General features: G+C 39.2%; 1 protein-coding gene across 4 annotated transcripts in view; it reads left to right on the plus strand.

Annotated features, from left to right (window-relative positions):
- The window catches only part of PDE5A (phosphodiesterase 5A), a 151,293-nt gene that overhangs the window by 57,037 nt on the left and 79,247 nt on the right, over window positions 1–15,009 (plus strand). For all 4 annotated transcript variants that reach the window (XM_069593386.1, XM_069593388.1, XM_069593387.1 and 1 more), the window contains exons 4-7: window positions 7,265–7,336; window positions 9,002–9,091; window positions 11,847–11,984; window positions 14,158–14,225. In XM_069593386.1, the coding sequence (XP_069449487.1) occupies window positions 7,265–7,336; window positions 9,002–9,091; window positions 11,847–11,984; window positions 14,158–14,225 (368 nt within the window). The remainder of the gene's footprint in view (window positions 1–7,264; window positions 7,337–9,001; window positions 9,092–11,846; window positions 11,985–14,157; window positions 14,226–15,009) is intronic.

Raw genomic sequence — 15,009 nt, forward strand, 5'->3', positions numbered from 1 at the left:
TGGACTACCTGGTGTACTTTTCTGAATATCAGCTGCTCTTGTGATGGAATGAGAGTAATCATACTGACCCAAAAGTGTTGTGACAAAGATTAGAAGGATTAACAGAGGAAGCACCCATTACATTGCAGACCCTTCCTTCTCCTTTTTTTAAATGGCAAACTTTTCGGCATTATAAGTTTTCCTTTTTTTTTTTGACCAGGAATGGGTTTATTAACTATATTAGAGCCACTGGCCATTGATAATGTATTTCTGATGCCAGTTATCTTCAGGGCACTGCTGTTTATATCTTGCAACTTCCTAAAAGTTTCTCTTCACCCTCTTCTTGGCCACCCAGGCTGCAAGAGTAAAAGAATCCACTCCTGTAATCTTTCTTGTCTTGTCTCCCAACCCTGGAAGATCCATAAACATACTCTTGAAAGAAATAGGTATAGTAGGACTTGTGCATAACAGTTGGATAAAATGGATCACAACCAAGTCAAGTCAGTCTTACCAGCCATTTAAAGAAATAAGAAACTTTGATTCTCAAAAAGCCAGACAATTCAAAACAACAATGAAAAGGTCAAAATTGGCAAAGATACACATTGGCAACACAGAAAAAGAAAACTAAGGTAGCCAATAATAATTAAAAAGTGTTCATTCTCTGTAGTAATCAGGGAAATACAAATTAAAGCAATAATGAGATACATTTTTACCAACAGATAGACAAAGATTAAAAAGCCTCATCATACTAGGTTCTGGTTAGGATGTGAGGTTAACAGAACTTTTCTGCACTGATGATAAAGGTAAAAATTCTAGAATCCTTTAAAGATTTCATCAAAGAAACTCACGTGTGTGTGTGTGTGTGTGTGCATACTGTGTCGCTCAGTCGTGTCTGACTCTGCAACCCCATGGACTGTAGCCCGCCAGGCTCCTCTGTCCGTGGGATTCTCCAGGCAAGAGTACTGGAGTGGGGTGCCATGCCCTCTTCCAGGGGATCTTCCCAACCCAGATATCAAACCCAGATCTCTTGTGTCCCCTGCATTGGCGGGTGGGTTCTTTACCACTAGCAACACCGGGAAGCCCCAAAGCTCTCACACATGTACAAAGAGTCCTATACAGATATGTTCATTGTGGATCGTTTGTAATAGCAAAAAACTGCAAATATCCCAGCCATTTGGCATGAAATACAGTGAGACTGCGAAAAGTCCAATGTGATATCTTCGTAATTTAACTTAAAAAGAGGAAACATTACCAAATATTAACATTGAGTAGTTCTACATCAATGGCTATCAAAGCGTATTTTGTCCCTAGACCAGCAGCATTTGGCATCACCTGTCTCGGGCTTTTCCGACCCAGGCTCCCGCGGAAGGCGAGGAGGGCGAGGGCAGGGGGCGCGCCTGCGGAGGGGCGTGGCCGCGCGGGGAGCGAGGGGGGCCGACGGGGCCGGGCTCGTGCGCGCGCATCGGGCGAACGCGGGCAGGGGCGCATGTGCGCGTGCGCGCGGGGCGGCCAGGCTTCGGCACCGCTCTTTCGGCGCCGTCGTCCTGCGCGTGCGCTCGCCCCTGCCGTCCGTTGTGGGGACCCCGTGCCCCAACTGCTTCCGCTGTGCTCAGGCCTCAGGTCGTCGTGCTCAGCCTTCTGCCTCCGTGCTGTCCGTTTACAAGCTTTCCGCCCGCTCGGGGCGAAAACCCCCAATTTTTCTGTACGTCTCGTTTGTGCGCGCGCTCAGTCTCTCAGTTGTGTCCCACTCTTCGACCCCATGGATTCCTCTCTCCATGGGATTTCCCAGGCTGGGATGCGTGAATGGGTTGCCATTTCCTTCTCTAGGAGAGTTTCCCGACGCAGGGATCAAACCCGCATCTCCTGCGTCTCCTGCATCGAGAGGCGGATGGTTTACCACCAAACCACCTGGAACGCCCTAAAAATTGATAATCTTTGCTGATACTTTGGAGAAGACAATGGCACCCCACTCCAGTACTCTTGCCTGGAAAATCCCATGGACGGAGGAGCCTGGTAGGCTGCAGTCCACGGGGTCACTAAGAGTCGGACACGACTAAGCGACTTCACTTTCACTTTTCACTTTCATGCATTGGAGAAGGAAATGGCAACCCACTCCAGTGTTCTTGCCTGGAGAGTCCCAGGGACAGGGAGCCTGGTGGGCTGCCGTCTATGGGGTCACACAGAGTCGGACACGACTGAAGCGACTTAGCAGCAGCAGCAGAGAACTTTTAGTAAACTTAGTAAAACACATTCTCGGGCCCCAACCTAGATCTCTGACTCCGACACTCTGGGGGTGGGACCCACCAAGTAGTGTTTTAACAAGCCCCACTTTCCTGCCGTTTTAGATGACAAGGGGTGGATGTTTATTGTCTCATTTTCTGTGATTTTCTATATTTTTAAAATTAAAACAATCTCAGACTTTTCTTTCATGCTTTTCCAAAGTCCTTTTAAGCTGTAAGTTTCAACTTCATAGCTAAAGACTTACTAAGTGTGTATATTTCTTGCTGCCACATAAGTTTCATGTATGAGGACAGAACTCTTAATATCAAGGGAAGAAGAGAAGAAAAATGGTCAAATATTATTAACTGTTATTCAGATGTGAATTGTCCAGTAAGTGTGTGTGTGCTAAGTCACTTCAGTCGTGTCCACCTCTTTGTGACCTTATGGACTGTAGCCCTCCAGGTTCCTGTGTCCTTGGGACTCTCCAGGCACAATTACTGGAGTGGGTTGCCATGCCCTTCTCAGGGCGGGGGCCGGGGGTCTTCCCAACCCAGGGATCCCGTGTCTCTTACATCTCCTGTATTGGCAGGCAGGTTCTTTACCACTAGCACCAAAACTTCAGTAAGTACATCACCCTAAAAAACTGATTTCTCTGACCCTGATGATAAGGGTATCATCAACAGCAAGTATCTATGAAGCATTGAGAACAGTGTCAGGTATTGATGCTTCCATAGGCATAGATATGAATCATGTCCTTAGGAAACAACTGTGTTACAAATTTAGGATGTAAGTAGAAGGAATGAGGTTGAAAATGAGAATACCTCATCACCAGATTATGGCACGCTTAACTGCCACACAGAATTTCAAAAGACCTTGAAGGGAAGCTTTTTGGAGACAGCCTCAGTTGAGAAAGTGGAAGAAAATCTTTCAAGGGATGAAGTACGCCAAGGTCATTGTGGCATTCTGTGTCAAAGACCCTTGTAAGTGATTTTAGTTTATGTGGAGTGTACGGAATCAGAATCTGCAATTTTTTTGTCCTATAGATGGATGGATGGAACCATTAAAAGCTTTGAGTAGTGAGATCATTTTTGCGTGCAAAATAGTGTTCCAAGAGAACACTATAAATTTGGCATAAGTGTCAAAGTTAGACTGAAGGCAAGAAAACAACAGCAGTGAGATGTCAGGGCTTTCAAAGGAGGTGAGGATTTAAATGGTGAAGCACAAGATATGATATGGGGTGAGGAAGAGTGCCCAGGGACGGGAGCATGTGAGAGTAATGCTAACGGAATGTATTAGTTTTTTATTGCTGCCGTGAAAAAACTACTGGAATTTCATGGCTTGAAACAACACAAATGTATTATCTTAGAGTTTTGGAGGTCTGAAATAGTTCTCAGCAGGCTGGCACTAAGTGTCAGCAGGGCTTTGTTTCTCTGCGGAGTCTTAAGAGAAGAAATCTATCCTCTTAACCTTTCCTGCTTCAGTGGGCTGCCTGCATCACTTGGCTTGTGGCCCCTTCCTCATCTTCAGAACCTGCAGCTGCATCTTAAAATCTCTAATTCTGACTTGCCTGCCTCAAATCCTCAAATCCTATGACAGAAAGTGAACTTTCTGTCATAGGATTCTTGTGATTACATTGTATGTGCTTAGTTGCTCAGTCGTGTCTGACTCTTTGTGACCCCATGGACTGTAGCCCGCCAGGCTCCTCTGTCCATGGGATTTCTCAGGCAAAAATACTGGAATGGTTTGCCATTTCCTTCTCCAGGGGATTTTCCCGACCCAGGGATGGAACCTGAGTCTCCTGCTTTGGCAGGTGGTTTCTTTACCACTGCGCCGTTGGGGAAGCCGTCTGATTACATTAGGATCACCCAGATTATTCAGGATAGTCTCCAGATATATAACTTAGTCATATCTGCCAAATCCCTTTTGTCATTTGAGGTCTCATAGTTGTAGGTTGCAGGGAGTAGGATGGGACATCCTTGTAGGTCTTTATCTTGCCTACCACATGGAACATGGCCATCATTTGCCGATTGCCTAGGATTTGGAAGAGAGGTGAAATAGCCTGGAGTGGTCAGGTCAACCTGTCAGTTTCATTTTGTCTGTATAAGAGGTGTGGGCAAGGGCACGGGAGTAGGATTCCCTTCCAAGTGTAACAGCCTGACTAGAACGTCAGCTCCATGAAGACCAGGTCTGTATCTGTCTTGTTCACTACTGTGCCCTCTTCATTGTCTAAAACAGTGACTGGGACATTCACGGTGCTTATTGATTATCTGTTGAATGAAATATTTGTTGCTGAATGAATGACTGAGTTGGGAAAGCTTGAGGAAAAGCAGTAGGGAGACCTCTCCACTGTCTTCTGTCTGCATTAAGTTCCTGTTTTCTTGGTGAAGTTAGGTTTTCAACTCAGGTTGTAGATGGTCTGGAATCACGTCATAATGATAGAGACATTTTGCTGGTGGGAGAGAGAGACAGCTAAGATTGTAGAGCCTTTTCCTTCTCTCTCTGCCTTTTAGCCTCCATGCCGAGCATCCCCTGGAACGAGGAATGGGGAGAAGCGTAGAAACTGATGTATGGCCTCAGTGAAGGTCAGGGCAGCTGCTGATGGAGGAAGAAGTTGTTCGCTGTGGCGATGATCACTTGTCCCTGCAGCGACCAGCTGTCACATTCCTCATTGTCACCCAGCCAGAATCAAGTCTTGCCCTTTGCATTCCTAAAAGAACACTTGACCCTGTGAGGACATGATACACATTTATGCTGTGAAAAGTGCCGGTGAAATAGAAAACCGAGAAGCTTCTTGATGCTTTAAAAAATAGCATAAAGCATTGGTGTTTGAGGGCCCTGCAGGTAGCCAGTGGGTACGCAGAAGCGATTGGGTTTCTGATATGGAAGCTAACATGTTTAGGGGCTTCGCCTCTCAGATATGAGGTCTGACAAATACTTTGAATAAAAGCTGTCCTTGTAAACTGACATTAAAAACCTTGTCTTGAAGAAAATTAACTGATTTGTTGAAAGGAGCAATAGATGGTAGAAAAAGGAAAGACTTTTTATTAATACTAGGAGGACATGGGGTACATGGTTTGCTGGGCTCTATGAAATTTGGAGAATCAAAGTCTTCTGGCCTTTTCCTGTCTTAACGTCACCTTGGACAAACACTGTACCTTTTCTCAGATTTTTATCTGTTGTCTTTATCAGTGCTGTTTTAAAAATGTCATCCATCTAGGTATTGAGGCACATGTGAGTATTATATTTTCCTGGTCTAATATAGTCTCTTGAAAGAACTTGCCTGTTTTTTTGAAAGAATATATTAATTAAATTTAATTTTATCATCCCTTAAATTAACCTGTCTATCTAAATCTATAAAATTATTAGTAAGAGAAATAATTCATTACCACAAAGGATGGAAAATTGATCATTGGAAGTCCTTATTCCATGAAGTTGCCTAATGATTAATATCTTGTTGTAATGCTAAGGAAACAAAATTAAATATAGGAAAGAGTTGGTATTCATGGTGTACATGGTAGGTTTTAAAGCCTGTGAACAAGATTTCTGGTCAGTTTGCTAGACAGAACAAATGCAGAACACCACCCCACCCCATCCTTATTCTGCAAACAAGTGGAGGATAAAATTTCACCAAAAGCGATTTTTAAAATATAAATTTATTTATTTTAATTGGAGGTTAATTACTTTACAATATCATATTGGTTTTAAAGTCATCCAGTTTTACTGGTAGCACTGTATATTAGACCCCAGACTTTAAAGAGGTCCCATCAGTTGTATTTAAGTGAATGTGTCTGGCTGCAATCGTGGTGTTTTGACCTCAGACAAAAGCTTTTGTAAGCATTTAGTCATTGAGACTGGAGCCTTGAGAAATCTGTTAGCCAAGAACTAACGAGTGTAAAATAGGTACAGGATAATTGAATGATTCTGCTTTTTAAAAGTCAGCATCCTTGTACACTGTCATGGCGAGGGGAGAAATGTGTTGAGAAGAGCAGAAAACCGCATCAGACAAGAATGTGTTTCCCCTTCCTTGCTCTACTGTGTGAGAGAGGAATTTTGTTTCCATTTCTTAAAGCTAAGGGACTAGAATGAGCTAAGAAAAAAGGATGAACTGTCCACACAAAACTAAGGACTTTATTCCTCAAATATAATCATTTAGAGAAGAATAGCTTTTTCCACTAATTAAATTGCAGAAGGAAGGAAACAGTGGAACTTTTAGTAATAAAGAGGAAGCAAAAGTAAGTTGAAGGCCTTTATAAAACTGAGGTAATATGGAAACTAAGTTGGAACTAAATGGGTAAGTAAAATATACTTTAAGCAGAAAGATGAGAAGGTTCTTAGGAGTCTTGGTAAGTGTTTTGTGGAAATGTAAGGCACATTTCCAGAGTTTAGCTCAGTCTTCTTAAGATGTAGTTTCTTTCAAACACCTTCTGATTTGAAATCAGGCTCAGTCTGTTAATTTCTTGTTTGATTTTTCAATAAAACTTCTTTCCCCCAAAATAAGTCCGTTGATGGTAAGATAATTTTCAAGTTCAGAAATTTCCGAAGAAGTTAGACAACATTCCTACATTAGGAATTATTTTTACCCTAATTGGTTCTCCTGTATTTTAAATTCTGTGACTGGGCTGTTTGTCCTGTTTCATTTGCAATAAAATAACATTAGGCCATTTGAAATATTATAGTTAAAACCAACGTAAAATATTCATTTTGTCATATATTTTATTGAAATATAATATAAATTATGTTTATTTTCTATCAAAAAGCCATGAAAATTATTCACAATAAAAGTGATTGCCAATAAATTTCTTTCACAGAGCAGTATGAAATTCCAAAATAAAATATAGTCTGGGACTCAAGAAGTTAGAAACATTTGAACTCTTATGAGGAAAAAACAATTACAAAATGCTAAGGAACTGGTTTAAATGCTGAGGGATTTGTTTTAACTTTGTAGCTATTTTAATTTTATAGCTTATTGTTATTTTAAAGCACATGTAGAAATTCTTCATGCTTTGGTGAGTTTATACCAATAATTTCTGTCAATGAAATTATCAATGTTCTCTTCTTATACCAGGTTGTTGGTGTAGCCCAGGCTATCAACAAGAAATCAGGAAATGGTGGGACATTCACTGAAAAAGATGAAAAGGTACCAAAACTTGTGCCTAGTATGACCTCAATTTAGGAAGATGCTTTCCCTTTAGAGTGTATAGACCTTTGGAATAAGCAATTGTCAAAACTGTTGATCACAAAAGCAGTATGGTTTGAAAGGGTCTGAAATGTTCAGAGGGGTCTCTTTCCTCTGGCTAAATCAGTACTGACCTGTGGTCTTCAGTCAACAGAACTCCCGCCCCCAGCCTGACCCCTGCCTTGCCACGCCCCCAACCCTGCCTCGCCACGCCCCCAAGCCTTCCTCAGGGCCGTGTGCATGCTGGGGCTATCCAGAGAGTGACGTGATATTTTAACTTTCCCATTTACTTTTCATCACTGCTATAAAGAAATTCAACATTAAGTTAAAAAAAAACAAAACCCTAAAGCACTGCTCCAAGTTCAGCACTCCAGGACTGCTAAAAATTGGAATTGCCTCCTGGTGAAGCAAATTTCAGAATATTTTATAAGCTTTGCACACAGACGATGGGGCGCCAAGGTGTGAATTCAGGCAGGATGATGTGAATTTAGCTTCAGAAAGAGTGGCAGTCAGCATTATTTTATTACCTTTCTCATCCAACTCTGAAGGGATAGTTTCCTTGCACCACATCGACGTGTTTTCCATTTAAGGATGGAAGTCCTTAAACCAGTTTATAACTTCATTCTGTCAGTAGGTTTTATTATTTCTCTTCCTGGATATGTAATTATATGTATATCATGGAGCCCACTGAATTCTTGCTCTTTAAGCCCATTGCTATTTCTGTCCCTCCACTGAAAATTAGTAGGAACTTTTGGAAGACATTCCAATAAGAGAGTTATTTTTGTCTCCTGCTGTAGGCTGTATTGGCACTGGTATTGGTCCCCATGTCTTAATTGCTTCGGAACATAGCAAGTACCTTTTTAAATGTGTAGTAGTCATCTAGTCTCCTATTCTGTTAATGACCTCTGAGAATATTTGGTGGGAAACATGGTCCTAGATTGGCTGTTTATTCCATTATTCGTCTGTAATCCATTCAGGTAAACCCCTCTTGAAAGACTGTCATTCTTAGTTGGTATCATCTCTTGGCAGAATAAATTCATGATTGTGAATAAAATATGCCACTTCTTTTAATCAATAATTAGTGTAACTGTGAACACATCACCTTGGTATAGTATTGTGAGGGTGATAGGCCCGTGTTTAAAAGAATATATTTAATATTTGCAATTTAGTATGGGACTGCTGTTGCCAGTATTCTCCTATCAAGTATGTGAGCTTTCAGTTTGCCCCAGTAATAAGGTATGGACTATTTTTATGGTCTTAGCTTAAATCCAAGTCTTAATATCATTTAGAGACCACACCAACTTTTGCATAAAGTGAATTTCAATATCAAATCATGTAAAGAGATCTCTGTCTCCTCTCTTTCTCCTTGCTTATTTTATAACTATTTTATGACGTTAGGCGACTTTATTAACACTTGTCATCTACTGATTGTATCATTTAGCTAACACTTGCTTTGCATCAGTTTCTAATTTTATGCAGAATAAACATCTACTCTGTTTATTTGATGCTGTTGGTTTTTTAATATTTATTTGAACTATAAATATTTTTGGATGCTGTTCGTGTGTCCAGCAATATAACAAGACAGGTTTATTGACAGTTCTTACTTGCCTGTTGTCTGTTTTCTAGGACTTTGCTGCTTACTTGGCATTTTGTGGAATTGTTCTTCATAATGCTCAACTCTATGAGACTTCACTGCTGGAGAACAAGAGAAATCAGGCAAGTCCGATTATAAAGAGGGAGTATAGAAATTCTTCTTAAGAAAATGGTTAAATTTTTATATATATATCACAGATTCAGTTTCTAAATATTTTAACGGTTTCTACTGTTTGTTCTAAAGAATGTTTTTTCCATTTTGTGTTTTTCTGTGAGCTATTGCTTCATCACTGTTAACAGATAAAGATTTACTAACTTAACACCGCCCTTTGTCATCATGGTACCAGGATTATGATGTCACTGTTTTCAGTTATTGAATGAATTGTACTTGTAATATTAAGGATTTAGTTCTTATTTTATCACTTAGACATGTCATCTCTTGATTCCCTGCTTTATAAGATAAGGATCTTAATATCCCTCATCTCTCCTTCCCAATTACTACTCCTTACCTCTGCTTTTCCTAGCTGGACTTTTTCTTTTATGTTGCCCACACTGATAACATGTACACAGATGGTCTTCGATTTACACTGGTTATTTAGACTTACATTTTCAACTTTGTGATGGTGCAAAAGCTATTCACATTCAGTGGAAACCAAACGTCACATTTTGAGTATTGGTCTTTTCCTGGGATGGTGACACATGCTCATGACTCTGGGCGGCGGCAGTAGCCAAAGCTCCTCGCAGCCACGCCGTCATGAGGGTGAGCAACTTCAGACCATTCTGCTTCCCACACAGCCATTCCAGTTTTCACTTTTAGTACAGTATTCAGTGAGTTTATTAGATATTCAATACTCTATTATAAAATAGGCTTTGTGTTAGATGATTATGCTCAGCTGTGGGCGAATGTAAGTGTTCTGAGCATGTTTAAGGTAGGCTGGGCTAAGTTGTGATGTTCAGGTGGTTGGGTATATTAAACAGATTTTTGACTTGCAGTATTTTTAACTTACAATGGATTTATCAAGATGTGACTCCATCGTAAATTGAGGAAGAATTGTATTCTTCTACAACCATGATTAACTTTTCTAAAGCTTTGTCTGGATTAATTCCAAAGTTGCAATTTAAAATAAAGTATTTATAAGTACTGCGATATAAATATTGCTCATATTACGTTTGTTATATAATTTAGTTTTTCCTGTTGATTCTGAAATTTATTCCTTTTTCCTTGAACTGTTTGCACTGGTGGAGCCTCATGTTATTGCCCTACCCCCACAAACTCTCCATTATTTAGGCATTCTCTGGAGTTCTTCTTTTTCATGTAGAATCTCCAGATTGAGGTTCTCTTCCTTTCTCCTTTCAAGCAAACCTATTTCTCCTCATGCCTCACTGCTTTCTTAGGAAGACTCCACTAGTTATCCACTGGATCCCAGGGCTCCTTCTTTCTCAGTTTACTCCCTTGTTCTGCTGTAGCACATTCTTAATTAACCACCTGCAACAGATATTGTGACATGAGCGCCTTACATGTATAAAAATATTTATTATAGCATCCTGCCAGTTTGGCTGGGTATAAAATTCTGCATTGAAAAATGTTTCTCAGAGTTTAGAGATTATGCTTTGTCTTCTGCCAGCATTGATATTGTTCTGATTCCTGGAGCTCTTTTTTATCTATAAGCTTTTGGAATTGTTTCTTTGTGTTTGGAGCTCTTTTTTATCTATAAGCTTTTGGAATTGTTTCTTTGTCGTTGCTCTTGTAACTGAATTTCACAGTATGGTTCTTGTTTTCACTCATCATGCTTGTACCTGGTCATTCCTTTCAGTCTGGAGATGTAAGCCCTTAGCTTTATGTATTTCTTTTTCCTTATTTCTTTGATAATTCATCCCCCCACCTTTAATGTCTCTTTTTAGAACTTGTGTTAATAAGACAGTGGACCCTCCATGACTTCCACCTGCAGCATCTTCCCAACATCTCCCTGCTCCAGTCTCACCACTCATTAATCCAGGCTTCACTTTATGAAAATGAGTCCCTTCTTGTCCCTTCTCTACCGCAATCCATCACAGTCCAGACTGCTTCGAAAGACAGACAGCGCTTTTGGGATTCTTTCTCTGTTTACCCTCTGCAATATCATCTGCTTAGTGTTCCCCTTTACACTCTCTATTCTTAAAAAGTTTGATCAAAACATTCAATATGCCACTTTCTCTCAATGCAGTTCTTTTTGACTGTGATATTTTCCTTCCTAACTTCAACAACTATTCTTCAATAACTATTCTAACTTCAATAATTATTCCTAGCTGAATAATTCCTGCTCATCTTTCGGACCTCTCCTGGCATAGTATTGCTTTCAGTAAATCTTAAATAATAACCCTTTCTCTCCCCTCCATGCACAGATACTCCTGTGAGACTAGATGAAATTCTCTGGAGTTAAAGGAAAGAGAAATTATCAGGAAAAACATGAAAGGAACTCTGAAAATTTTGTTTATTTAGGGAAACATTTCTTCTGTGAAAATATTGGCAATGTTGGTAAATGTTGATCTCAGAAGTTTGGATCAACAGAAACAACAGTGTGTTTTATGTATCAGACACTGCTCAATGTTAACTTATTTAGTCTTCACAACAGCCCCATAATTTTGGTACTATTATTCGATTTTCAAGAAACTAGATCACAAAGCCCGCAGGAGGAGAAACCAGAATTAAAAACTCTTGGCTCTGACTTCAGAGTCTAATCGTGACCACGGTACTAATTGTACTAACAATCAATAGGGAAGTTTTCTTTTTAAACTTGGTTGTAATTTGTTAGATTATATATAAACCACTTACACCCCATATAAGTCATTGTATTGCTTTAATAATTACTAAATCAGAGCTCTTAATTTTTTTGTCTAGGTGCTGCTTGACCTTGCTAGCTTAATTTTTGAAGAACAACAATCATTAGAAGTAATTCTAAAGAAAATAGCTGCCACTATTATCTCTTTCATGCAGGTGCAGAAATGCACCATTTTCATAGTGGATGAAGATTGCTCCGTGAGTACAGAGTATGACTTTTTTATTTTTAGAAAGACAGAAGCTTACGGTCCTTAAAGCATTGCTTTTAAACCTCATCTTGGCCTCAGAACTCTCTCTCAAGTCCAACTGCACATGGTTGTTCATCTAAAGCTGATAAAAGAATGAGTTGTTTGGTTGGAAAGGGGTGGAGATGAGGCCGGAGGATGCCCCGGCACACCCTCACCTTGTTGACCCTCCGCTGAGTGGTCACCATGGGAATGTCAGTGTGCTGCTTCCATCGAGGCTGCACTACGCTTCGTCATTACGGTGTGCAGACCTTTCTTGCCCAGGAATGGTGGTGCCCTCTTGCTGTAAGCAGGTAGACCTGTTCTGCTTGTTTATTCTGAGCGGAACAGGATTGATTGTGTGGAAATCATAAGGCATGGCCCAATGGAGGCAGTGCTGTTAAAGGTACCTGTTAGTCCCAAATTCTTCACCCACCAGGGAAAGTTGCTTAATTATTCTAAGCTGTAGATTTCAAGCCATTGATTTGCATGTAAAGAAGTAAGATCTGTGTGGAAAGATGGAGTGTTCTCATAGAGCGCTGGTTACTTACAGGCCAGCTGACTTTGCTGTTAGCATCAGCACCTTTAACCTAAGGCCGTTTTCTTTTATGCAGTTTCTTTTCCTTCTTAACTGATGAATCACTGCTTTTGGTATTTTTTTTTTTGATGTAGTTGTTTTCTTTTTCCTTTAGACCCTGAGAACATGCTCTTCGTTGGTGGATTAGGAAAGAAAATAGGGATTCTTACTTGCATGAAGTCAATTACAATCTGTATAGAATATTGGAATTGATTGTGGGGGGGCGGTGTGGAGAAATGGGCTCCAGTCCATAGGATTGCAAAGAGTCAGACATGACTGAAGTGACTTAGCATGCATGCATGGTGGGGGAATAATAGTTTTTCTATTATTTTATTGAAAAAAATTATTTTTTATAAATAAAATATATTTATTTATAAAATATTATTTTACTTAAAAAAGACTTTTAATACTTATATTTTAAATTTTTAATTATTTTATTAGGAAGACAGGACTGTGTGCTCTAGTGTTATTTGAATCATTGTGTTTGTGTGTGTATAACTCATTAATAGGAAATCAAATGAGAATTCACTGTGCTGTAAGATAATCAGTATTCTCATGGAAATTATTTAAAATATTTTCAATCAATTATAAATTCCTTAATATAGAGATAATTACAAGATTGTAGCTATCCTTCTAAAGTTCAGGTCTGAATTTAGTGCAGCATGTCAGTTCACCATTTTTGCTCTGTGACTGCTCTTTGTCATTTGATTTTTGAAAGTTATACACAAGGGCACTCCTTTTTTAGACCATTTAAATATCACTTTATTTTAACATTCAGCTTATCCTTCTACCAGTTAACAGCTATCACGGCAGCAACTGACTGGTATCAGAGTTGCTTTAAAGCATAGCTCAGCAGTATGCCCATTAATCTGTTTTGCTCACTTTTTAAAGACTTAATTTGTTGGGGGTAGCAATTAAGTGACTTGATGTTCATTTATACTGTAATTATTTTTTGATAAACATTTCAACACATGAGCAAAGATCTAAATGTGAACAAAAAAAATGTACTCATTTCTTCTGTTCCCACACTAAACTGATATCATTGTTTTATTTGTTTCCTTCCAATTTTTTTTTCCTTCCAATTTTTTATACACTTATAGTATGGGTGCAAATATGTATGCTGCTTTTCAATTTAACTTCAAAAGTATATCTCTTTGTTGCTAAAATCTTCATAATTTAATAATCTCATAAATATTATTGAATTATGTCTTTTTTTTTTCCAAAAAAAAAAGACCCAAGAATAGCAGTGAATGTATGCATAAAAGCTAAAACTTGAGGATTTTAATAAATACAGAGAAAATCTGAAGGTAACATGTTCATTTACAGCTGGTAGAAAAGCAAAAACAAATAGTGCTCAAATAAGTATTTTTGTAGGTCAGTAAGAGAAACAGTAAGAGCATGGTTCTTAGTAATGGCAAGTAGGTTTGAGAGTGGTGTGAGGTAAGTACTTGGGTCAGTTTTGTCTGAGAAAGTGGGGTCTCAGTTCCACAGACTTGCATGTCTGTGTCTAGATAGTTTTCAGTGTATTCTCAAACATATTTCTCAGTATGTGTTGTTGCTCTGTTTCCAGGATTCTTTTTCTAGTGTGTTTCACATGGAGTGTGAGGAATTAGAAAAATCGTCAGATACTTTAACACGGTAAGGACTTACGGCCTCTCTGTTGTTTTCACATGTACATAATACTGGTTACATAGCTATTTCACGACCTGTTTAAGACACAGAAGCTGTAGTTGCTTTTTTCCTCCTACAAGTAACTTCATTTGTGAAAATACTTTACTATTTGACGTTATAGTTCCAGGTTTTTTCCACTGCAGTTGACCTGTTGGAGAATTCTTTCACAGAGCAAATGGTGTCACAATTAGTATAGGCCTGGGTACAGTGTTTTCTGTGAGCTGATTCATTCAAGACCCACAGACATATATTTCAGATATATTTTTTCTTTGTGCTTCGGACCCTCGGTGAAAATTTGATAGGCTCTGAGTCTGTTCTGATTTGGAAACAGCCCTGGGATTTAACTGACCCCAGAAGAGTGCCTGCAGTCTCCATCACACCAATACACGTACACATGGCGAGAATCAGAAATCTACTGCAGTTCATTTCTTTTTCATGTTCTTTGTAATTTTAAAGTTTGTATTCATTTTTTGTTGGCTGGTACACAGAAAAAATAGAAAGTCAAGGTTATATGTATCAAGGTTATAGACGTCCAATTTTATATGTGCTTTCTGAAGAACTTTAAAAAGGATTTAGAGTAAACTAACAAATGTTCTTTCTCATATTTTTGTACCCTTAGCAAATTACTGGTGGTGTTTGCTTAAGCAATCAGATAATCCAAGGAATATAAGTCTGCCAGGGTCAAGCGTCAGGAATTCTTGGGCATAACGCCATTTGTATTTTTCACTATTTATTTCTTTCACTTATTTCA

This window comes from Ovis canadensis, chromosome 6 (genome assembly GCF_042477335.2).
Source record: "Ovis canadensis isolate MfBH-ARS-UI-01 breed Bighorn chromosome 6, ARS-UI_OviCan_v2, whole genome shotgun sequence".
NCBI classification, from domain to species: Eukaryota; Metazoa; Chordata; class Mammalia; order Artiodactyla; family Bovidae; genus Ovis; species Ovis canadensis.